We start from the raw sequence: 25,506 nt of genomic DNA on the forward strand, positions 1-25,506 counted from the left end.
ATATAGTAATTTATATTACACAGAAATTTAGTACATTAGTATTAACCGGTAAAATAATAAAAACCGGTATTCAGTTATACTGTCTTTAGGACCAAGCTGTCACTAGTTTTCAACACTGAATTGTTTGTCAGTTAGCTTTGCTGTCAATCGGAAAATGGCAGCGACGAGTGTTGTCGTTCTCGACAGAGGCAACAATACAACTTGTACCGTAAATCTTTTCGGTAAGTTTAATTATATTATAACAATTTATAAATTATCTTAAAGTAATAAACTTCTGATATACTTGTTAAATAAACTAATATTTGTACTTAATATACAAAAGCCGCATAACCTGTAAAACTTTTTTGTTATTATTTTTGATGTAATGCGCGGAACTTTTAAATTGATACATATTATAGTCGTTGGGTTACTTGAATTACGATATATAATACTTCTCGGCTAGTTTTCTATATATAAGTTTTGGTAGTGCTGCTTAGCGTAATAAGAGGTAACAGTTTTTTTTAATGAATAGACTGAGAAGTTGTCTGCGGTGATATGACCTTGGCTATTCGATTGTAGGAAGTAAAGTGTATACTAAATTGTAAGTGGTTATTTGATGTACTCACAAAAAATGTTCATAAGCTGTCTAGCAACATTAACAAATAATTAGGAAGTGAATTAAGCAATCAATTAGCCAGAAATTGAATAAATAATATTTTTATGAATTTTATTTTAAGATAAATTATTGTTCATCATTACAGAATTTATACAAAATAGTTTTAAACACATACTTTTTCGTTTTTCTTTTCATTGTCTTTGTTAAATATGTGCTACATTTATATTGATAATTACATGCTACTCTAAATATATAAAAAAAAAAATCTTGTTTTAATTATAAACTATTTTTCACTCGGAAATAATTCATATAAATATTGTATTAAATTCTTTTATGTAACGCACACATCCCTAATTGATAATAAAGGTATGTGAGTAAAAAAGGCTTTATACTTTTTTAATTATTATGTTGATATAAGTTAAATAGCTTGGGCAGTAAGTGTGATATGAATTACAATTAGGTATAATTGGCAAAATGGCTATTTTTATTGTTTTCTGTTTCAGGTGCTACAGTGGTATCATGGCGGGTTAATAATCAAGAACAATTATTTGTAAGGTAAGGCATGTTTGGTAATTTTTAATGGATTAGTTAAATTTTATCACATTAAATATGATATCAACAAAAACATTGTATGTTCATTATATTGTTCTTACATAAAACATTAAATATTATTTTTTGTTTATTAACGAAAAGAAAATAAATATTTGAAATTAAATAAACAGATAACTATATTATTTCAAATGCTTACTAAATCATGTAATTCATTTCCCATAAGAAATATATATTTAATAAATTATTTAATATATCTATAATTTAGAAAACTTGTTATATGTACAAGTATAATATATGTATATTTCCCATTAAAGTTACATTTATTAGTAAAAAAAAAATATCATTTATATGCTTAATATGATAATGGAAACAGTATGTTTTTAGTTTTGAGTCAAGATATCTTACTTATAAGGGTATAAAACATATATTAATTATACTTATTTTTCTTTCCTAAGTGTGGAATAACACTTTAAAAAATGTTAAAAAATATATATTTAATTATGTTCTATATACTCTTACATTTAAAGAAATAATTTTCCATATCGGTTTTCTATATCTGCTAAGATCTAACTAATCATGAAATTTAATCTTATTTGTCATTATATAACATTTTAATGTCATTAATGTGAGCATTATAATAATTTAATTACATCCATATATTTCACATTTGGCTTTGATCATAATTAATGGTGTGTGGGGCGTTTGATACGAAATTAAATACTATATATAAATAAGAAATAAATCGTCTTATTTTAACTGTGATACATTTTTTTACGGCGTAAGACGTATTTTTTTAACATCTAATGCAGTTTTTAAACATATTCATTAAGAATACAATGTTTCTACTAAGAGTTGAATGAATTAAAAAAAATCCGGCCGTGAATATATCCGTGTAGAAACGAGCGCTTCCGCTAATGAGGCTGTGTCGATTAGTGTTTCGGGCCTCCTGGCGGACCTCGTGTAACCGAGACTTAGCATTTGAATAATGGTCCGTACATCTGTTATACCGTTTGACGGGCTTGAAGAAAATAGGGGAAATGGGTCCAACACTTGGGTGTTAAGAATGAAATAAATTTAGTTATATTGTTTTCTAAAGCAATAGTCTTATGTTGGACCCTAAATGGGAGTGTAGATAGGTGTATAGCACCTGAGATGGGTGGACTGATACTCTGATCAATTATATCTTGATGTTGATGGCGTGATTTACTGCCTCATTTTGTTTTCAAAGATAAGTCTAAACACAAATTTGTTGTGTTTAATAAGACACGTCCCAAACTTCGGCAGTGCCACAATGCTATAATTTACGATATTAAAAAATAAATTAAATAAATTCACAGCTCCACCCTGCTATGTAACCCCGTACATAGCAGGGTAGATAGGGAGAACCTAGTGTTAAGTTCTCCTTTCTCACGTCGTTCTGCATTTTCCGCCGAATTATAGAGACATTGGGTGTTGAGTTGCGGAACTCAACAGCGCCCCTTTGCGTCGACACCAGAGGGGAGAAATGAAAATATATTTACCTCTAGATAAAAGCCCAGTTTAAGTCGCAGATAAAATAAAACCATTGATTAGCTAGATTATTGTGAAAAAGTAAAAAAAAAGTACGGACCACGTGTCTGTAGAGTTTAGTTGAAATAAATAAAAAAAAGAACCCTAAAAATATAAGGCAAAAGCAAATAAACTTATAATGTTTTGCTTTTGAGTTGAAAAAATTGCAATACCCATATAATATTATTGAATACATATTTAAAGTGTTTACAGCCCAATTTGCAAATAACAGCGTAATCTAGTAGCCGGTTACCGATTTCGCGGTCGTTTTACTTCGAATGTCAAATCAATTAAAGATGGTTCTATATTTTTTTATGCTTATATACATATTTGCACAGCAATAAAATAATAAATCTTATTCGTCATATTGTTTTTTCGTTTAAGCTTTTATGAAAATGTTGTACTTAAAAGCTGTTTATGGTACGACCATATTATAATTTATTTATCTATAACATGTTTTATATGGTTTTTAAATTCATCGGTAGTTGTAATAATAATGACATTTTGGAATATAATAAAAAATATGAAATATAAAATGGAATATTCGTAATTAAAAACAAACAAGTTTTTCATAGCAGATGCAATCTAAAAATATGATTTTCCATTTATATTAGATACTAATGGTATATATTATAACCAATATCTTGAACAGTTATAAAATTAATGCGTTTGGGGTTGCTGTTTTGTTTTGTTTTTTTTTATTTTTTATTCTTATAACTTAGTCTTAAGTATAGTTGAATTGATATAGCTTTAGATATCTTTGTTGTGAATTTCATGTAAAATATGAAGAAAAGATATTTTTTTTTTTTTTTTTTTTTTTTTATTTTAGAAACTACATCCACGGGCGCATAGTTGCCCGTGCCTTTTTTTATTTTATGAAAGTTCTTTTAATGTGGCGTACTTAATTTTGGGACAATTTAAACTGTACTTATATCTAGAGCTTATACTAGAGGGGTTGGATGAGACCCCTACCGACAATTATTATTATTATTATTATTATTTTTTTTACATATATTATTATAGTATTTTGTATAATTATTATAGTCTTTTGTATAATTATTATGTATATAGGTGTGGAATTTTAGATTTGGCCTGGCTTATGCAGAACGCCTTCCTTAAGTTTTTGGATCAGTGCCTCTATCACCCTATCGTCTCTTTGTGACATTGCCCCTTTTAGGTTCGCCTCCACCACCTCCGTAAATGAAGCGCCCACCGCTCGGCTGATGAAGTTGCCTATTGCGTCACCGCCATCGTCAGAGTAATAGACACAGGTGTTGGTGTGTCTCGTCACTGCGACGACTGCGTGAGAGACGCTCTCATGTACTCGGATCCGTGCGCGTCCGGTTCGGACGATGACGACGTCTGCGAAGGTCTGCCCCTGGGCCTCATGGATAGTCATGACTCGCGAACCTGCTCCAGCTCCATATCCCTGGTCTTTCAGCTGCCTCTTCTCCTCCTGCGTGTGGACCAGATATAGGGTGCCGTCGTTACAGTGTGGTATTCGCGCGTCGGTGTATCCGAGAACCTTTAGGGAGTGGACAATGGGGCTTGCGGAGTAAATGCTGTTATATACTCCAGCGAGGGCATAGGCGACGTCCATTGGGCTCCGATGTGTGCAAGGCAACTCGCATGTGATGTTGGTTGTCAAGCTAGGCCTACAGTACCTTAATTCGAATAGATTTTGTCTGTCGATGTAAGGCAGCTGATTGATATCTCCGATGAGTGTGACCTCGTTCGCTCCTGACAGTCTGGCCGCCATAACAATGGCCCCGAAGTGGTTCATGAGGGCTTCGTCCACCGTTAGCCGGTTTATAGCTATTCCCTCATGAAAACCGTTGACTAAGATCGAGGCCATTGTTCGCACTCTCTTTGTCGCTTTCGTGCCAAGGCGGTGCGCCAGCTTCTCTCTTAGATCTTTCGCGGCCTCTACTGTGGTTGTCGCTACTACTTCCGTGTCCTCATCGAAGTGCTTGATAATGTGAGTTGTCTTACCACACCCCGGAACCCCATTTACCCAGGAAAGTTTTGGTAGCTCCCAATTCACGAAGGCTGCGCCCGGCTCAGGATCGCTTGAAATGGCGTTTGCCATTCCGAGTATCCTATCGTCCAGCATCACCCTCGTGCATTCGGCCACTACTACCACTTGGTCGCTCTCTGATGTTAGGAATTTGGGGGGATCGTCTACTCTTTCACTTTCGACCAGGCCTATAAAGCCCTTGGTGCTGCTATAGGCCGCCATGTACTGTCCCGTCATGCTTCCGTGAATGACACGGGGAAGAAAAGATATTTATTTTGTACAATATGACTCCATTTTTTAAAATAAAATCTGATTAGTTAATCAGTATATTTTTGTTACACAGTTGTGAAAGAAAATTCTTTTGAAAAACTTGAACTTGGTAAAAAATTAATTAACCCGCCCGACTCTTCTATGAAATTTTGCTCAGCGAGCTTCGACTATATGTTATATAAAAATTTTCTATGTTTAAACGTATATTCTCATATAAATATAGATATTCGTCATCTAATGTAGGAAATATCCGAAATTCAATATCTCACAGATGGGCTGTCCTGATAACCTTTGGTATGCCCGACGTGACTGAATACAATGGCAAACGCAGCCTACTTGTTCATTATTTATGGGCTCGCTTCATTTTTATTCTACACTATTAGAATTGCATACCGCAAGAGATTTAACTCAAAATATTCCGTATATATTTTTTTCTATATAACTTATAAAAATATGTGATTTTTTTAAAATTATTTCTTCATAAATATATGAGATTTTAAAAAGTACTTCGTTTATATAAATAACCTAAGCTATAATTTGAATTTATTTAAAATGATATCCATAGACTATAATTGTATTCTAGTTAAGTAAAATTATTGGAACTACCGGAGCTCCAGCATGTTATTATGTTTTCCTCTTTGTCTATGCGAGACAATTGGTTGGGAATTACTTTCGTTGAATCAAGTTGCTACCAGCACTTTTGTTTTCAACCATCTAACAAAAATCACAAATTTTAAATCATTATCTTAAATCTTTCCCATACTCACGGATCTTCGTAATAAACGTTATTTAATCCTACGAAATAAGTAAACAAATTTAATTGAATTATACTTAAATGATTTAAAGTGAGTATAAAGTGTTATTTTCACACTAACTAAAATTAAATTACATTAATTAATACTAAACGCAACGGGACTGATTCGGTATCCTGTTCAACGGCAGGTCCAATCGTTTACCATACCATAACTTTCTGTATTGGGAAATTTTAATTAATTAAATAAAGAATACACTTTGTGTGCGTGTTTTTTTTATATAATCCGGCAATTTTTTAGTCAATAAAAGTTATCAATAAATTAAGTTACGTGGATTATATCGTCAATATATTTGTGTTCATAGTACCAATAAAATACATCACTCTCTCGCGTTTGAAGCACTGTGGGAATTTTCTTGCAGAAATGTAATTTTTCCGCCTAATCTGATAATTTACATGGAAACAAATATGTTTGAATGACGAATTGGTTTGTAATACGTTGTAATTGGTAATTAATTTAATTCATAATTATATAAAGATTCAAAAATGCTTTTCAATAAGTAACGGTTACAGAAAATACTGTTAACCACTTTAAAAATGTTTATATACATATAGTATAATTCATTATACACAACATTTATATAAAAAAATAATATACATTGTAAAGCTATCATTTCTTTGCTTACTGTAATAATGAAATGCATGCATATCGAATTGCAATCAAAGGAGGTATTTTTTCCACCCCCCCATATTCCATTAACAATAGAATGGGCAAAATAAATAAAGTGTGACATTGTAAAGATCGCGACTAATTTTGAATCAATTTGGTGTCACGTATTGTCCGGGGTGTGCGGCTGTGTGCTGCAATTTGGCGCGACGACAAAAACGCGTCTCGGCCGCGAGTGCCTCTAACAAACGACCGACTGCCGCTAATGATTCTATGTAGGTACTGTTCCTAGGGTTGGTACATATAGCATATATATGTTGGTTCTACGTGCTGTACTAACACTTTTATTGTTATTATTAAAACGTGTTGATAAATTAAGAGAAATAAGTTAGTCTATTTAATAAAATATTTTAATATATTTGTTACATTTAAAATGTTGCAAGTTTTTCAAAAAAATAATAATAACACAATGATAAAACTAATTGTTTAAAATAAGTTATAATCATTATCTTTTATATTTACTTTTAGATTTTTAGAAATGAAACAATTTAATATGTTTTAATTCTATTTCTGTCTACATTTTAGACAATTAAATGTAGGTACAAAGATTAACTATAGACATTCTCTTGGATGCTTGAATTGCTTATAGATGGTCATCCCTAATTACACTGTATGCCATAGCAACATATTTATGGTTAGATGATACCGAAAATGTACATAATTGTTTTACGTAGAGATATAAGTATTTACTAATAATATTTTATTTATTGACATTTTCTTTTGTTATACCATCCACGAACAATACAATGATATTATTGTTGAAGTAAACAATTGATTATAAAAATATGTAATTTAATATTTTTTTATTACATGATATGTCTAGCGTACCTACAGATATAATTGAAATTACACAAATTGAATTACATTTAGATATGCTTGCACGCTACTGCAACTAATCTAGTGAAAATATAATAATATTATTGTATGTCTGCTTCTGCAATAAGTAAAAAAATATTTAATCTATATTTCTAAACTATATAGCGATTTCGTACCGCGTATCTCAAAAGAGCCTTCTTGTGAGATACAACAAAATCTCTTTTCGGCATCGATAGGTTCTTGAAATAGCTGAAGCTATCTCTAGAACTACTGGTTCTAAATGTATTTTGTTTTGGGTGGTGTTGGGTAGATTCATTGATGAAGGCTTATAACATCACGTTAACGGTTTGGACCCACTGGACTTGCGGTCAGAGTTACCTCGGATACTTATAAAATACCATATATACATGTATCATACAGCGTGAGGCCGTCGTGGCGCAGTGGCACTAGCGTGTGACTGTAAACGTGACGGTTGTCAATTCGATTCCTACTTGTGAGACTGTATTATTTTTTATTAGTATTTTAATTTTTTCGCTCTGGCAATAGGGCAAAGCGAGGGGTGGAGTTCCACCACTTAACACGCAATTCCTCGAAAATTTGGCGGAAAGTGGGGAACGAAGTGTCTTAACTACTCTGCCTACTCTAGTATATAAGGAATTCAGAGCGAAACTGAAAAAAAAAATGTGCCATATACAAGCTTTAATTATTTCTATTTGACGAGGGGGACCAAGCCGCAGCAATTCATAAACAGACAAGCTATAAGGAGATAGTGCATTACGTGAAATCTGAAATTACAGATTCATTCGATTTAAGAAGAGTTATCTTTATGTAACTTTAAATTCTGACTGACTACTTTAACGCATTATAAAAACTGTAGAATAAATTATGGTAATGAATGGAAAATTTGGATTAATAATTAAGCTCTGCGTAAAACATGACTTGAAACTAACACAATACTAATTATGTACATAATTTAAAAAAAATATACTTCAAAGATATTATGTTACGTATATTTTAAATATTTGTAGGAGACTTTGAAGATAGGAAAGTTTTATGTAGAAACTAGAAAGGTGTATTATATTCGTTCATTACATTCATTTAAAATTGATGATTTTTCCGTTTCGTTTTTCCCATTTTTTTTTCTATTGCCAGTTTTATTTAAAATCTATTTACATACTTTATAAGTAATATTTGCCAAGTCTCCCGTTATCGTATACATCTAATAAAATTGTAACTGGTCGATGTCTATACTTGAAAGATAGATGAGAAAATCGATTTTTTTTGTCTATCTGTTCGGCTGTGCGTTTCTGTACGATACTCTCAGAAACGGCTTTAAAGAAAGGTTTCATAATTTAAGTTTGACAAGCTTCCCTTAATATTTTGTGTTTCTTTTATTTCAATCGGTTCATAATTAAATAGTGTGGTTCAAGAGGGCGGGTTGCTAGTACAAAATAAATTACTCAAAAAAGTTCTAATTTGTTGTCATCGATGAGTTTAGAAAGGTACTACGGCAGGCTTTATTCTTGTTTCCATTATAAATTAAATTACCTAGAAGCAAGTTACGTCCACAAGCGCTCGTGTCATTGGCAAAAACTAAGCCGCGTTCCGTTTTAATATTAAACATAGTTTGTGAGCTTTTTGCGTCGAGGGACGTGACGCGCCGCTTGACCCTTTTATAGAGCTGGGATTTCGGCGTGAAATGATTCAGATGAATCTAATGGATGGATTCGATATGCTTCAGAATTGTTCATTTCTCTCAAAGATATTCTATCTATATTATTTAATTTTTAATGATGTTACCAGTTACCATTATTTTTGAATACTCATATCCGAACAATGTCTGATGATGAATGAATCACATTTGTTAATGATGAAAAATTATGTATTTTATAATTGTTTTAAAGTCAGTTAATCATTACTTGTCCTCTCGGTGCCTATCAATTCTCTCAATTATTATTATAAACTAGGTTTATATTATAAAACATAGACTATAAATATATTTTGAAATAATATGACAGAAGGTACGTTTGGCAGCATCAGCATTTAAAAAACTAAATACATTTGCATTCTAATGAGGCAAGTTAAAACAGAGCTTTGGTAATTCAGTGCAAATAAACACAATTTATTACGTAGCCAGCTAGCGGGTAGCTTCGCCCCCTGCCGCATCTTGTTTTTGTGGTCGCGTCTGCAACCCCTCTGCCCCTCCCTGCTCCTCCACCGATGACAAATGGTCCACCCCGCTAATGTGGAGATAATTTTATGCTGCGATGCAAGCCAGGATGACCGTGTGATTACCATCGATCGACGCGCGTCAATGGGCCCTGGCTTCACATTATGCGCCACTTCACGGATCAGTGGTCGCCGAAACGGGTTTATCGCGTCATTAGATGGGAAATCATTTCGATCATAGAAAATTTCTAGTCTATTTTCTATCGGATTAATCCATTCTATTACATTGCAATCTTTTTCTCTTAGTAATTGATGGTCAATGTAGCATACCTAAATAATTACTGTGATGCAAGTGTACTGGGTAGCAGTTGAAAACGCTCGAGTTGGATTGTCGACTAAATATACAGAAACCCGTCGTTCCTCCTTCCACTGATCTTTTGGACTTAAACGAGATAAATTGTCAGTATCTCCATTAATCTACATAGATATATATTGAAACATTCTTTTGCACACATGTTCTATATGAACAGATATTTTATTATAAAGTCAGATAATCATGATATTTAAAGGTTTTTTCCATGATGTCTGTTTCAAAATGAACCTCTTAATTAAGGGGTACAAGATCCAATTCATAGCTATTGACTAGTTAACGTTTCTAAGAATTTGTTTGAAGTATGTTTCCTTGTCGTGATTAATTATGTACCGTAAAGCGCAATTTAAATTACAAATTGAGTAATTAAGACTGTAAAAAAATCTGAGGTGCTTTTGGGTGTTGCATTTATCACACTTCTATTTTATATCGTTGGTCTATTGAGAGACGGTAGTGTATAAAAAAATTGTAAGGAATGTTGGCATCATCGCCGACCTCAGCGTCACACGCCAGTGCTCCTGAATAGACCTCATATCTCCTTCCACTTGACTTCCAATAAACTTGGGACGCCTAACTGCGTTACTTATACAGATTTACTATCGTCTAATAATAATACTATTTAATTTCTTAACGTTGTAACTTGTAATGATATTTCCTTTATTATTGTACCTTTTGGATATGCTGTTCTATTCATTCAAAAGCAACTATATAACAATTGGTTTAATTTTTATACGAATAGTATTTGTTATACACATGTTAGCCGTAACTTAACGAAATGCATAAGTTTTTGTCTAATTTCATAATGAACTTCAACTGTTGTGCGCAGAAAGTTTGGCTCTACTTTGCACGTGATACCGACAATATATAACACATGTTGCACTTTTTGTCCCTTCGAATGACACCCAAGACATCGATTGTTCCACACATTAGACAGAAGACAGATGCTATGAAATATTAGACGCGGTGATCCCGCTGCGTTTTAACAGGCTAATTTGTGATTAGTAACCCTCCTACTCGCCATATTCATTGTTTGATTGCTTAGTGCCTCATTTAGTAACAGTTTCGCGTGAACTCGGATATGATTTATAGTACATTTTGTTTGTATACTTGCTAGCACAAGATAATTATCGTCTATCTATATGTATAATTTATAAACTAGACACAATTGCGTTAGCGAACAAATTTGACCTTTGATTCCAATAGAATGAATAGCTAGCTATATTTAAGATTAATGAATTTTGTATTTTTCGCCTTGACTGTTTCACTAAAGATGTTAATTTTAATATTTTATATTTACTTAAATATACATTAGTCTCGTTCCTGCATAGTTAATGTTGTGATGTGTACACCATTTTCTTGCCTTATTATCAACCCACGTATATAGTGCGTGGTGATTATAATTTTCGTCAGTTCGTGATAGCTCATTTTGTTTGGGCGTGTAATTATGTAGGTACGGTGAGCCCGAGGATGCCATCCTCTATAATATATGATATTCGACTTTGTTGTATTTGGAATAGTTGACTGAATCGTAGACACAGATTATATACAGTGTTAAGAAGAGAACGCGCGATTGAATTCTAAAGTTTCGTATGACATCACCAGAATTAGTCTCGTGCGTCCTTACATGGTTGCATCTTGTATGATTTATCGATTCAATACTTGTAAACAGCTGATATCTATTATGACGTGTTAAACACGAATCTCCACCATAAAAGGAGCTTCACACGACTTACTAACGCGTTAATATTGGTATCTATCTATTTTAATTTATTTGAGGTCTTTGGGAGTTTAATATGAATATGTATTTACGTTTTGGGTAAAAGAGATTTCTTTTATTCGAGTAAATTTTACGGAAATTTTATATTGTATAGAATTGCTCACATTGTAAGTATATAATTTTTTTCCAAAGTATATAATCATATTTATCCAAAATACTTATGTATTGAAGGTACCGCGACTAAGTCTTGTAAGCACACCCCCAAGGTTCTAATCGGCTTATCAGGCGGTGTTAAATCGACCCGAGGAGGATATTAATCTGCTGTCCGGAACATCTGCGGACGGTGGTCCACCGCTGACCCCTGTCGACGGCGTTTAAGTTTGTCCCTGTCCACTCTTATCTAGGATTATTTGTTATTGTTGTTATAGAGAATATTATTATATACGCTGAAGCTATTTTAATTATGACATTTTTTTCTTTTATTATTTAATATTTTTGAAAATTTTGAGATCATTTTCTTTAATTTCAAATTAAAAGTAATTATATAAAATATAAACGAGATTTGTATCTCGTGCATATTTAAATTTTAATATATATAATAAGATATACGCTAACTGAATACAACCACAATTGAAACGGTATTAAAAACAACTTTTGAAACTAACTTCCCCAGACTTCTAAGCCCTTGTGTATTTAAGTACCGTTAAGATGACTCGCTCATAAATGAAATATGAATAGAGTTGAAACTATTCTCTTTTTTTTCTTTTATGAATATGTGGTCTATTGAGACTTTCTTTGTTTTATCATGTTGCTGCACACTACGTGATGGATAGAGATGGTGGGTATCGATATTATTTATTTATTAGTTTACTGTCGCTTTTGTGTAACATTTACAATAAAAAGGAACACTTATGCACAAATTTTTATAATCACCCTTTTTAAATTAAGTGGAATACTTTTTACGTTAGTTATAAGGTTATTTCATTCTTTAATTTATATTATTTTTACACTTGCAATCAAGTGTGGGAAATATCTATTATTAACTTTGAATATTGTATAAATATTTCTAGGAGCCTATTTTGTGTATTTTAATCAACTATTACGTACTATACTTATTTATATTGGTAAGGCATTTTCACTGCGTCGTTATTTCATCTAAAATTCTAAACTCTTCTAATTAATCTTTTCAAGATACATATTTCACTTAGAACTGAAAATGATCCTGACATTATATTAATTGTAGAGTTCAATTTCATGTTCAACTTAAAGAACAAAATTTATAATTAATCATATACATGATTTCGCTGTAATAAGACTCATAAAAGTTTTATTAGATATACGATACGATACGAATGTTACAAAATCCTTGTGTGCCGGGTTGAGGCACGTGCGGCACCTACGCTGTTCCGGCTAACACTTTCAACGGCCGTGGTTGCTACGAAGGTTACTTGCGACTATGATTTAATATATTCTACATAAAATCATAGATAATTATAATTTTTATTATAATTATCAAAAGTAATGTTTATTTGTCCTTTTTTTAAGTCTTGGTGGAAATGGTTTGGACATTTCAAACTATAACTTAATTTAGATTTTCGTTATTATGTTAGTCATCCTCTTTATAATGATAGTTTTTCACATTTTTTTATTTGCATGAATCTTTTAAAAAATATATAATCAAATGTTTTGTAAAGACTTTCTGCTTCAATGATTTTTCTTGTTCGAGTTTATCTAATAATATACTTATTCATTAATTTCTGAAATAGTAAATAATATATTTAGTTATCGTAATATTATTGCTTTATAATACGTCCCCACATTTATTTGTAGCTTACTCAAGACAAAAATATATATATTTCTGTTATTATAATAGTCCATTTGTTCCCCGCAATTTTAGAACAATGGGCGGTAGTCATTTTTAAAGAAACCATGTTTTAGTGTTTTTTTTTGTAAAACTCCTAACCTGAAGTTACATTTTCTATGATATTTTAAGATCGTCGAGCCAGGTGATGATATCCTTATATCCTAAAGCACTTAACTGTGTACTAGCTCGTCAGTGTCGAGTGTCGCATCATTTATGCTACCTTTTTGTTTGTTTCTGCACAGTAGCACCAGCCTTTATCAACTAGTTTTTTTTTGTATTAAACCAGTTTATGGTCTCCTCTTAATATGTCAAAGTAACACGTTTCGTGTCATTAACTCTGGAGCGCTTCAAAGACTTTTTTTTATTCTCACATCAACAACAAAAGAAATTAAATAATTAGTTTTTCAATATATCAATATACCATATATAAGCGGTTTGAGCTGTTTTAGAATCTTTTATAAATCTAATGAAAATCTAATTTCAAATGTTAGATAGAATTAACTATGATTCAATTGTATAATTACGTGTAGGTACTTTTTAATAGAAAATAATAATTTAATTTAATAGAAAATATTCATTAATATTTAGTCGATTTTTACAAAATTTATCTATTCCCTATATAATCATGGTTAGTGCTAATTGATTAACACTGTTGTAAGTAACAAAAACATTGCAATTTTTTCAAATTGATTTATTATAATTTCCTTACTTTACCCGCAGTCGGATAATTAGTTAGAAAGGTTAATTATACAAATGTATAAGTTAGGACGCGACGTCCCCTGCGGGGTAAACACCGAGGACAGTGACATAACTTTGTTCTCTCAGTTCCCGTTAATTTCACGACAATATAGCTTTAACTTCGTAAAGGTTATATACATATAAAATAAAAGATGTAAAAAAATGTATATATATCTTCGTTAGTTAAGTACTCTTCCTTGTATTTTATATGAAAAATATATTTTATCCTAAAATCTTCTGTAATCTGTAAACTATGATACCAGAAAAGTATTTATGGATACATAGTTCACATATCTTAAACGAAAATTATCTGTTATTTGTTGTTATTAGAGCAATAAAAACAACATTTTAATCTTGCTGGTATCAGATGTGTGGGAAAATTTTGGAAGATGAAGAAGATATGCGCCTGAACGCTTTTTCTCAAGAATTTGGACACACTTCATTACATGTATGAATTTGAGACTAATTGGAACCAACGAGCTAACATGTAACATAGTGCGAGTAACGCTCAGGAAAATAAATACTTAAAATTAGTTTTTATTCTTTTATTTTATTTGTATTTAAAATCGTTAACATGAATTGAATAGCAAAGTGAAAACACTAATCATTTACGTTTCCATTTTGGTTTCAATAATTATTTTTTGTTCATCTTTAACGTTCACCATTCGAACTAATTAAATGTCACTGATGCAATTAGGTCTCCTTGTTTATAATAATTGGTATGATAACTTAATTCTAGTGGTTTATATTCGTAGCCATTTAAAAAACTAGCGAGTAATTGGCTATGCAATTTTATTGAATCGCACATTTTTTAAATTTTACAACTTCCCGCCCGAGAGCTGACGTGAATAGATACGAGCCAGTATTAATGAATTCCACTCTTGGACAGGTTCTATTCATTACTCCGTGTGTAATTACAACGGGCGCTTATCTTATAATAGAATGGAGTGGCTATTGGCTCCCGTACACAGCAGGGTAGGCAGAGGGAACCTAGTATTAAGACACTCCGTTCCCCACTTTGTGAAGAATTCTGGAGGCATTGCGTGTTGAGTGGCAGAACTCAACGCCCCGCTTTGCCGCGATACCAGAGCGAAGAAATGGAAATATAAACGTAAATAAATATTTCACTCCCTCGAGTGGGGATCGAATCCACAACCGTCGCGTTACAGTCACACCCTTGTGCCGCTGCGCCACGACGGCCTATTAACATTTTCAATTTTTAATATTAGTGCTAATTGAAATTATATACTTGGCATATGGTACACGAAGCTTAATATTTTTGTGTTTTCACGTACTGTTTTCAGTACCTAGGATGATGTTATTCTGCAACGTTTTTTCAATAGTAATAACTCTTAATAAAAAGTGACAATTTTAAATTACAAAATTCTACTTACGTTGATACAATTTTAATTGAATTGACGTTTAAAAAACAAATATTTGTATTAAATTTAATTCAAAACAATTAAAAATGATTACAAGAAATACATGACCTTAAAAGGTAATTTTTCTACTACGAATTAACAAATAAATGATGCATTGTATTGCTATAATGTTATAAGGGGAGTCTACAGCTGTATATTTATGAACCTGATAAATATTTTCATTGGCCTATTATACCATAACGAGTGTCTACTTTAAGTGATGTAAGGGCTTTCTGTCTAAGTTTCTCAATGCGGTTAATCAGCCATCTCACGAGAAACGGTTAGACTTGACAATGTTGAGAAGCAATAAGTGCTCGTATTAGATTAGTTCATGAAAGCGTGCAACAATGGGATGAGAGCGGCGTGACATTAATAGTTTTTTGTGCGACTTATGTAGTTTGAGCTGATGTGTATTATTAATTCAGTATTTTCTCACGTTAGCCCAAAACTGGGAAATTCTTACTAATATTCTTCGTATTCTTCTTTCTATCTTAGAGAGCTACAATATTGTCTTCTTTCAAATTCAGTAAATTGTAAGAACTAAGTAGTTTACTTAAAACTTTTTTCTTTGTTTATTCAGAGATAATGCAGAAAAAAAATTATAAAGTAACAATAAGTATAACTGCCATTTAATTATATAAATCATTTATAATGTGTGACAATAGGATGGAATCGGCAAAAAATGTCTGGCAATGCAGTATCGACGGAACATATTTCTGGGAATCAAAAGGTTAATTAATACTTTAAACACTTTATAGCGATAATTATAGTAAGAAATCGATCGGCATAGCTACATTTTCTGTAGCCATTGTTTCCAAGGGAGACGGACGGTGGATGGAACGAGTTTGTGCCGTGTAAAAACTTGGTCGATGCCGAAGCGAGAATGTATCGGCCGACCGCTGCTCATGAAGGAATTCCATCCGGAATCTCTAATTAAAACTTTATCTAGCCCCTCGTGACTACACCTATTTTCTGGAACTTTACAAATTTAAGCTGAACAACTAAAAATAAAGATAGTAGTCCTGCAGCCCTTTTATATTAAAAAAAAAAACAAAGTATTCATTAAGAAATAATCGAGATATCTTAACATTATAAAATTAGTATACAATGCAAGCTATTTAAGTTCTGAAGGTAGGAACTTGATTTTTTTTGTTTTTGCTAATGACACTGTCCACAGTTGGTCGCAGTTCTCGAGTGGCTACAGATGGAATATTAATTAGGCATTTTAATTATAGCCAATTACTAAAATTAATCACGGATCAACAATTAATACTATGCAAATTTTTGATACCAAAATTATCACGGTGGAAAATTAAAAGGTTTTGCGAAATTCTTCCATATACGGAAACTGAGCCTTAATGATATTTCCAATAAATTGTTTGACGTAAAAATACTTAACTTGAAGTATTTACTGTATAATTTTAATTGTAATTTGTTTAAAATGGATAAAAAAATATTTAAAAAATATAATGACACTCTTGATGTTAGAGTCTCGTCTTGTCTATGTTCACCCCGTTAAACAAATTATAACAACTTTTACGTTAAAATTCAGTTACATATCTTGAAGTATTTTTTTTTATTTTATTAACTGGAATGATACCTAGCTTTGCACTTGATTTGCAAAGTGAGACCTTCGTTTGTACTCATCGTGTTAGCACGCGATATTTACTGATTCAGATAGAATAATAATGTATTTTCTTTTGCTATTGTTCTTAGTTACCTAATATTAAAGAAGAAAAAAGTGGCATTGCTTCAATTATTTTTAAGCTATATCCTAAATATTATTTTACATTGTCCTATACTGAATTAATTCTAACACTTATTATTCATACAGTATTATTGAAACTGGTTAGAAAAGCGAAGGCGTTATGGCTTTAGCTTTATATAACATTAATTTACCTTAACTTGTTTTCGCAACGTTGTCATAGTTATTATTTGTAAGTCTTATTTGTTCCTAATTTTAAATTGCACATAACACATAATTAAAAGGTAATTTTGATGTTTTTAAGAACGTACTGATACTCTTATCGGGTGTTAATGTTTAAAATATTTGTACGTAGCATCGTATAAAAACGTAGAGAATCGTTTAGCTGTAAATGCATCGTCTCTTAATTAGAAGGTATGCAAGGAGTAATGGTGTAAGAATTCGTCCAGCAATTCGTCAGATAATCCAGCATCGGCAGTATGACAGTGTTTGTTTTGCCGTTGACATCTGCCGAGAATCGACGCCGATGTCCAGTCCGCGTCACAAACTCCGAAATGCTAAAAATGGCATAAATAATTTATACGCGGCCTGCTCGGCTCCGTTTTTGTCGCGATGCCGACCTGACCACTGATGCATTTATAATATAAGGGTGCTTTTTGCAGCGTCCCCCGGCTGCGTTGGAATGCAACCGCTAAAATTGATCTTGTTCAAAACGTGAGTTGGAAAATAATGCTGATGTCTCTCGCTTCTGGTTAAACAGTTTGGTGTATCGCAGGGTGTCTTGTATTGCCAAGTTTTGTAGTTATTGTTATACAATATCGGATATTTACATTGTGCATGTTTTTTTATTGATTGTTTACTTTTATGGTTGTTGTTGAGTTAGTTAGTTTGCTATCGTTTATAATGAATGGAAAATTATATAGATATTTCCCTATTTGCAACTTGCGGTGGGTTTTAGTAAATTTATTTTTTTTCTATTTAGGTAAAGACTTTTTACCATGCTGTAATATAATATCATACACACTCATTTTCTTTAATCTATCTTCCCACATAAGCTTATTGAGAAACAATAAGTTTAATTACTAAAACCTTTTTGTCCCTTAAGTGCCATAAATGGATGTACGATGGAATTTTAATTAGGTATTCTATAAGAAGTAGTCTGCACTAATATCTATAATAAATGGGAACAGTTAAGATTATCACTTATAATTATTTATTTACTCGACTTTGTATTCCACGCAGGTTATTCTTTAATGTGTATCTGTAATATTATTACGCTTTTCTTTCATTATCATCATTATCTTTCCATCAAATCTGAGGTATTCATTTGTTCTTGGAACTAATTACATATATTGGCATCTAAATGTCGACAGCCACAAAAAGTGCCTTTATAATTTTAATTTCAATTAATGTTTCTTGTAGTAATATGCCATAGTGGCGTGTGTGCGAGCGTGGATCAATATCTGCCTGTAAACGCGGTGGTTGTGGGTTCGATCCCCACTATGTAGAATTATTAAATATAGTATAAGTATTTTATTTCCTCTATTTTGACAATAAACTATACAAATTACAGAATGTTCACATAAATATATTCTTATATATAAACTATATTACTGTAAAGTTTCATCTAAATCAGTTTAATAATTTTTAAGTGAAACTGACACAAAAACCATCCTCACAAACATTCACATTTATAATGTTTGTAGGATGCGAATTTTCTAAATTTAAAATTAAAGTTGTCATTTTGTTCGTATAATATTTTTATGAAGAACTTCAAAACTTTTCTTGGTTGAAACTTTGTTCTGGTATTCCAGCGATCTCCTTTGAATCCTCCGCAGTACAGCTACTGATTCTTTCTTTCTTTCTGAACTTTCCTTGTTTTAAAAATAAAATTTGCAAAAATGTTCAATGTTTTTTTTTGTTTTCGTTTTAGTAAGCAAGCTGTGTTCGATGGGAAGAGGGCGATACGGGGAGGAATACCGTTTGTATTTCGTAAGTATAATTTTTGTTGTTACATTTCTGAAGTCTTATAAATAACAAAAGTAAATATTTTTTATTGAGAAATTTAAAATATTTAGTCTTTTGTCATTTAGTTAAATAAACGGCGTTAAGGTTCGCTACTTAATACGCTTTAATAGATCTTAATTTAACGTCGTTTGTGTAAATCAGGTTAAGCAAAGGAGTTAAAATGTTTCAAATATTCGATTCCTCTATGTTTTGATACATTTTCTTTCTTTTCATTTGGGTGAGGTAGTATGCTTTCACCATTATTTATTAACTCAATAATGAATTTACATTTAATTTAAAATAATAAAATCGCGAAACTATTTTTAGCAATTAATCCTATTGCATTAAGACAGCATGCACTGCTCTGAATATTTAGAACATGTAAGTGCTTAATGGACATTGTGAACCCACAAAGAGGTTTACTTTAATCGAAAATAATAAAAAGAAATGTTAGAGAATTGAGTTAAAGTAACCGTGTTTTATTTGAAATTTTATTTTTGAATAATTAAATTTTGTCGATGTGTTAAAAAGCAACATTCTTTACGCAAGCTGTACAAACAATACTAATTAGATCTTTTTTCGGCACCATTATAATATTTGTAATGTAGGTAAAAGTAGGTGTTGTTTAAATAGCGTTTAATTAAAAAATATATATATAAGCTACAGCAAGACAGAGGGAACCTAGGGTTAAGGCACTCCGTTTCCCATGCACTGACTGGCGAAGCCTAAAGCAGCACTATGTTTTTTACCAAAGCGAGAGAATACTTAATTCCCCAAGTGACAAACGAATCCAAAAGCGTCGCTTAGGCAAGGGAACCTATTGTTAAGATACTCTGTTTCCTCACTTCCCGCCGAAGTTTCCAGTAATCTATAATAATATAAATATATTTTTAATATACAATTTTTGTGATCGATATCCACAGCTCAATTCGGACAATGGGCATTTGGTCCCCAGCACGGGTTCGCGCGGGTGGCTCGCTGGCACGTAGAGAAGATGCCGGAGCGACTACCCAGCGGGGACGTGGAAGCTGTTTTCAGCCTCATGGATGATGACTTTACGCGGTCCATGTGGCATTTCCAGTATGTACTTTATTAGTAATTAGAAAATTTGTGCATTTCTTATATTTGCAAATGTTATTGGCAGAAAAAGAGCTTTAGTTGTCATTTTAAATTTATTTATTTTTTGTACTGGTGGAGTTAATTGAGTTTTCTATCGATTATAATTCATTATTAACGATGATAATAATGTACAGAAGGTATCTTACAAATTTAATTTACTGTTCTCTCTAAAATTTTTATGTAACTTATCATGCATTAGAATAAGAAAATGTATGAAAAATTGGTAATTACTATTTATATTGATTTTATTCAAAATATTTTTCTTATTACGATAATGTATCCTTAAAGTAATAAAAAAAATACAAGATATATATTTTAAAAGCTCTCTATACTAATATATAACCACATAGTCGTTAAAAGTAATTAAAAAAATATATATTCCTTGCTTGCATAGATTAATATGATCTGACTTTTTATATACTTATGAAATGTTATGATATGAATAATTTATATTTGACTTGACTGTGACGCAGCTTGGACCTGTTGATCTAAAGGCATATGTTATAGTATTATAGATTTCATATTAAAAACACAGATTCCACCACCTTGCACAGAAAATATGTAAGTGACTTACCAGTGACTATGTATATAGGAAAGGGGATAAAACAATGATATATAAATAGTTTTGTCTCACAATAATGTGAAAGATTTGTGATAATTTTATGTTTAAAATTGGTTATTGTCAAATTTTCTTAAGATATAGATACTACAAAATGAATACTTAGGTACCTGCCTCCAGTTTATACTCCAGCATAGACGAAAATGTTAATATTTTAAATTATAAAATAATGTAGGTAATGACATCTCATAACTGACTTGTATTTTTAATAGTTGAATATTTAAAGATAAGAAATTTAGAAAAAATATTAAATCATAAGTTAATAGTTTCTATTAAAATATGTAAAAAGATTTTGCTATGAGATAAGGCCGGCAAGTAACTGTAAAGCTTTAGTTATGCCATCTATATTAGAATAAGTAGAGGCAAGCGTAGCGTTTGACTTGGTCATATTTACTTTATTTAATTAATTTTATTTCTGGTAAGAAAGCGCAGAATTGAGTTTCGCAACTGTTGAGTTTTCGTTGAGTTTTACGCACACCAATTTATTAAGAATGAGGATCACTTAGGGTCTTACACTAGGCTCTCTTTGGATAAGAGTGAAGCTGTAAAAAAAATATATTAATATTTTAACAATACACTGTTCTAAATTATGATTTAAACTAGTTTTTCTTTAATTTCACATACCTCCAATTAATATACCTAATTATGTAAATCTTAAAAAAAAAACACTTTGTATTAGCTGAAATTTGGAATAGATCTTTTCTACTGATTATATTAGAATAATGGATAGACAGTGTCGTAGTAAATTGATTATGATCGCCGTAACAAAATGGCGGATTACATATATATCTTTGTTCAATGTTCTTAATATGAGTGTGATGAAAATGGACTTGACTTGTAGAATAGACTGTTGTGATTTGTTGACTTATAAAATAGCATACTATAAAAAATCTTGAATTTTAGATATCACAAGATATATATGTACATATTTATTATCTTGCGATTATTAATTTTTTTCTTTTATAATAATAAATCTTTTATAATATACTTAATCGTAATCTACAGATTCAGACTAACATACCGCCTTATTCTACGGGAGAAGGAGTTGCACTTCAACATAGGAGTGTACAATCCTAGCAAAGAGCTGACGTTCAGTTGTCAGCTTCTCCTCCATACGTACTTTAAGGTTCCCGATGTGCGACGCTGCCAGATCACCGGCATGCATGGCTGCATGTTTATTGATAAGGTATATCATAGATCTATTGGCTTCTAAATAATTTGTTTATTTTTTTAGTAGCTTTATGTTGTATTTTATATACAGCAGGTTAGACAGAGGGAACCTAGTGTTGAGTCCGTTCCTACCGTCCGTTACCTACTTTCTGCACAATGTTTGAGGCATTGCATGTGGAATGGTGGAACTCAACGACGCGTTTTGTGTTGTTACCAGAGCGACGAAATAATTTATTCCCCCGCGTTGGAATCTAATCCACAACCATCGATTTCGCTGTCAGAAGCAGTGTGTCGCTGAGCTTAAGTGGTCTCAGCAATGTTATAGCAATGTAAAATATTTAATATGTGAAAATGATGATGATGCGAAGTAAAGATTATCTGAATAATAAAATGAAAGTGTCTGTATTACTTCAATTTTTTTTCTTTATCTTAACAAACAGACAGAGTGTCTTAGTATTAGGTGCATCTACTTGCTTTGGTGCGCCATGAAATGTCTCGGACATTTCGTATTGATTGGTGGAACATAACGCGTCGTTGTCTTACCAGAATGATCACATTTCATTTCCCTGAGTGTAAATCAGACCTACAATCATCCCACTGTGCCACGACTGCCTTTACTTATTTAGTTACAATTTATTTCAAATTTAATTTGATTAAAATATAAATTGTTAATTTTACAAACCAGACACGAGAGGGTGCCGTGTATCAAGAGACGCGCGAGGTGGTCACCATCAACGAGTGGACGGACCGCATCTACCAGAACACTATGCAAGAGCACATCATCACCAACGTGGTGAGCGGACGCAAGATGAGGATACAGAAGTATAATTTCCCTGATACAGGTAAGATTTGCTTTGCAGTAGGTTTTTTTCTTTTAACATATTTTCTATTTGCTGTCACTCAAAATACAAAAATTGTGGGAGAAGTTACTATTAATTTCACTATTGTAGTCTTAAAAATTTAAATTAATAATGAGATGAGATGTGTATTTATCGAAAAACAAAATATCTATGGCACTTTATTATTTACATACACACTGTATATATTCTCGGCGGGCAGTGATCTGGAACCCGTGGTCGGAGTTCGCGAAGGAGATCCCGGACTTCGGCGACGACGAGTTCCCCAACATGGTGTGCGTGGAGGCGGGCCGCGTGGCCGCGCCTATCGTGCTCCTGCCCGGCACCGCCTTCGAGGCCAGCCAGATACTGCAGGTACTTTGATATTCGATCTCGCTATACAACCTAGAGACAGAAAGAACCTAGTGTTAAGACACTCCGTTCCTCACGCATTGCCCAAATTTGAGACATTGCGTGTTGAGTGGCTGTACTCGACAAGATCGGGAAAAAAATATATTTTCCCGAGTGGAAATCACACTGTCGCCACTACGACACATTCAGGCAGAAAAAAAAGGACGAAATGTTATAACAGTGTGAAACTGTAGAAAATGCAATATATTACTTGTGTTTACAGGTGATGTAATGTACACCGCCGCCGCCCACAGCCGTCCATAGCGATGTCAATTGCGTGAATATTCTAATGTGACAATACCAACGCTAACTGCCTCTGTTCTTAACTACACATACACTATTATATGTTATATTTACTTACTATACTTTATCATATCAATTATATATGTATTAGCTACGTTTATAATTTGAGACTTCTTTAAAACTTTAAATTCTCAATTAATGAGTTTTTTTCTCCCAAATTTTGGCTAACAATTTATATAGGGGATATTTCTTAATATAATCTGTAATTACATTCCAATTCAGTATGGATAAAACGTGAATTATTTATTTGTTCACATAGTGGTAACATTCCATGTCTTTCCATTTTTGTTTGGTTTAACATTTAGTATTACAATTTTTAAATGTACAACTTTCATATCAATTTTAAGACTTTGAATGGTAAAATTTGATAATTTCAAATTAAGAATACATTTATTAATTTACACAAATAACATGTTTTATAATGTTTATTTTGTCTATATATGGATATAGTGTTTTTTAATACTAGGTCCTAGTGGTATGGTATTATAAATTGTTGTCTATAAGACTTGTTTCCTTCGTCTTCCTTCCACTTTAGTTATATATTTTTAACTGTTACTTCATAATTTAATAATGTTTTACGATTATATCTGAATAACTTAAACTGTCTCGTAATGGTAATAATGTAAATTAGTATTTTTTAAAAAGTTTTTTTTTGTCTAATTATTAAATGTCATTCACAACATATAACATTTTTTTATGTTTTTTTTATTTTTGTAAACATGGCCCTCTATGTAGTACTCAATGTATGTAGGTATGTGTTTAGAACATAATTTATATTTAACAAATCATAATTATAAAACGTCCATACTCTAAGCTGAGAGCGCAACAAGTTTTAATACTCACGACAATATTTTATTTAGTACCTTATTTTATAAAAAATAATAATGTTAGCTGTTAATGCGATGCTTTTATAATTTATGATAGTTACGTAATAGAGCAATAGTGAAGATTCAGCTTTTTATTGTTTAAACTAAACTTGTCCTTTTGTTTTTCAACTGACTTGACTCCAACTAAATTAATCAGGGATGTTATCGAGCGTCGTAACCGTAACCGAAACAATTGGTTTTCGAAATAAAATACTATCCGCAACCCGTAATCGAACAATATAAAAACAGATTATTTATAAAAAAAATCCCAAAAATGTTATAGTATATGCCCAATAACCTAATTTATCTAACGGAATATCTAATAGACTAATGGATAAATTGAAATAATTTCACAATCTTTTTATATCTGTATCCAAACCCGAAATGTAACACTGAAACATCCCTGACATTAATATTGTAATATACACGCAACTTTGATTTTTTTAAATGACGTTTTTTTAAGTACTGTATTTTGTACTATGTTTATTTGGATATGTTTTGGAGGCTTTTAAAGTATACGACGATAATATAAGAATATGTACTTAGATTGTAATGAGTTCCTTGTTTTTTTTTAAGAATTGAATCCTAATAAATGGGTATTTGTACTCAGGTAACGAACGCTAATTGTCATCATTTTTTCGTTGATAAATATGTATTTTCTATTTTAAAGCTCTCTTTGAAAATGGTATTTTGGTGTCTTTATAATGAATGATATTCGTAATGTATAACATCATGTAATCGATTATTGAACGAATGCATAAAATTTTGTATTACTCATGTAAAATTAGAAAAGTTAATGTTATTAACAATGGTGATTTTTAAACATCGAAGTTTAGATACAAATGTACTTCCATAGGTGCAATAAAGTGAAGTAATTAGATTTTTTTGTTTTATTTTTTTAACCTTTACAAATTA

At 31.7% G+C, this 25,506-nt stretch overlaps 1 protein-coding gene across 2 annotated transcripts; it reads left to right on the forward strand.

Annotated features, from left to right (window-relative positions):
- Positions 1–70: 70 nt before the first annotated feature.
- Positions 71–25,471, forward strand: LOC146535461 (uncharacterized). Of its 2 annotated transcripts, XM_085190689.1 has the most exons (8): positions 71–221; positions 1,099–1,150; positions 19,194–19,252; positions 20,191–20,347; positions 22,011–22,191; positions 22,861–23,017; positions 23,235–23,386; positions 23,646–25,471. In XM_085190689.1, exons 1-8 carry the CDS (start codon positions 155–157, stop codon positions 23,652–23,654), a joined length of 834 nt encoding a protein of 277 aa, XP_085046815.1. In that variant the 5' UTR covers positions 71–154; the 3' UTR covers positions 23,655–25,471. The 2 variants fall into 2 exon arrangements, with proteins under 2 accessions (XP_085046815.1, XP_085046816.1); XM_085190690.1 differs by lacking the exon at positions 23,646–25,471 and having other exon boundaries at positions 23,235–23,395.
- The last annotated feature ends 35 nt before the right edge of the window (positions 25,472–25,506 follow it).

This window comes from Heliconius melpomene, chromosome 10, assembly GCF_056956725.1.
Source record: "Heliconius melpomene rosina isolate 202511_hmr_F chromosome 10, ASM5695672v1, whole genome shotgun sequence".
Taxonomy (NCBI): domain Eukaryota; kingdom Metazoa; phylum Arthropoda; class Insecta; order Lepidoptera; family Nymphalidae; genus Heliconius; species Heliconius melpomene.

Bases quoted from the DNA above. Each gene is read 5' to 3' on its own strand.
- LOC146535461 (XM_085190689.1), top strand. From the start codon at position 155: ATGGCAGCGACGAGTGTTGTCGTTCTCGACAGAGGCAACAATACAACT. The intron at 19,253-20,190 runs GTAAGTATAATT...CGATATCCACAG, and splicing joins AGGAATACCGTTTGTATTTC to CTCAATTCGGACAATGGGCA. The intron at 20,348-22,010 runs GTATGTACTTTA...CGTAATCTACAG, and splicing joins CGGTCCATGTGGCATTTCCA to ATTCAGACTAACATACCGCC.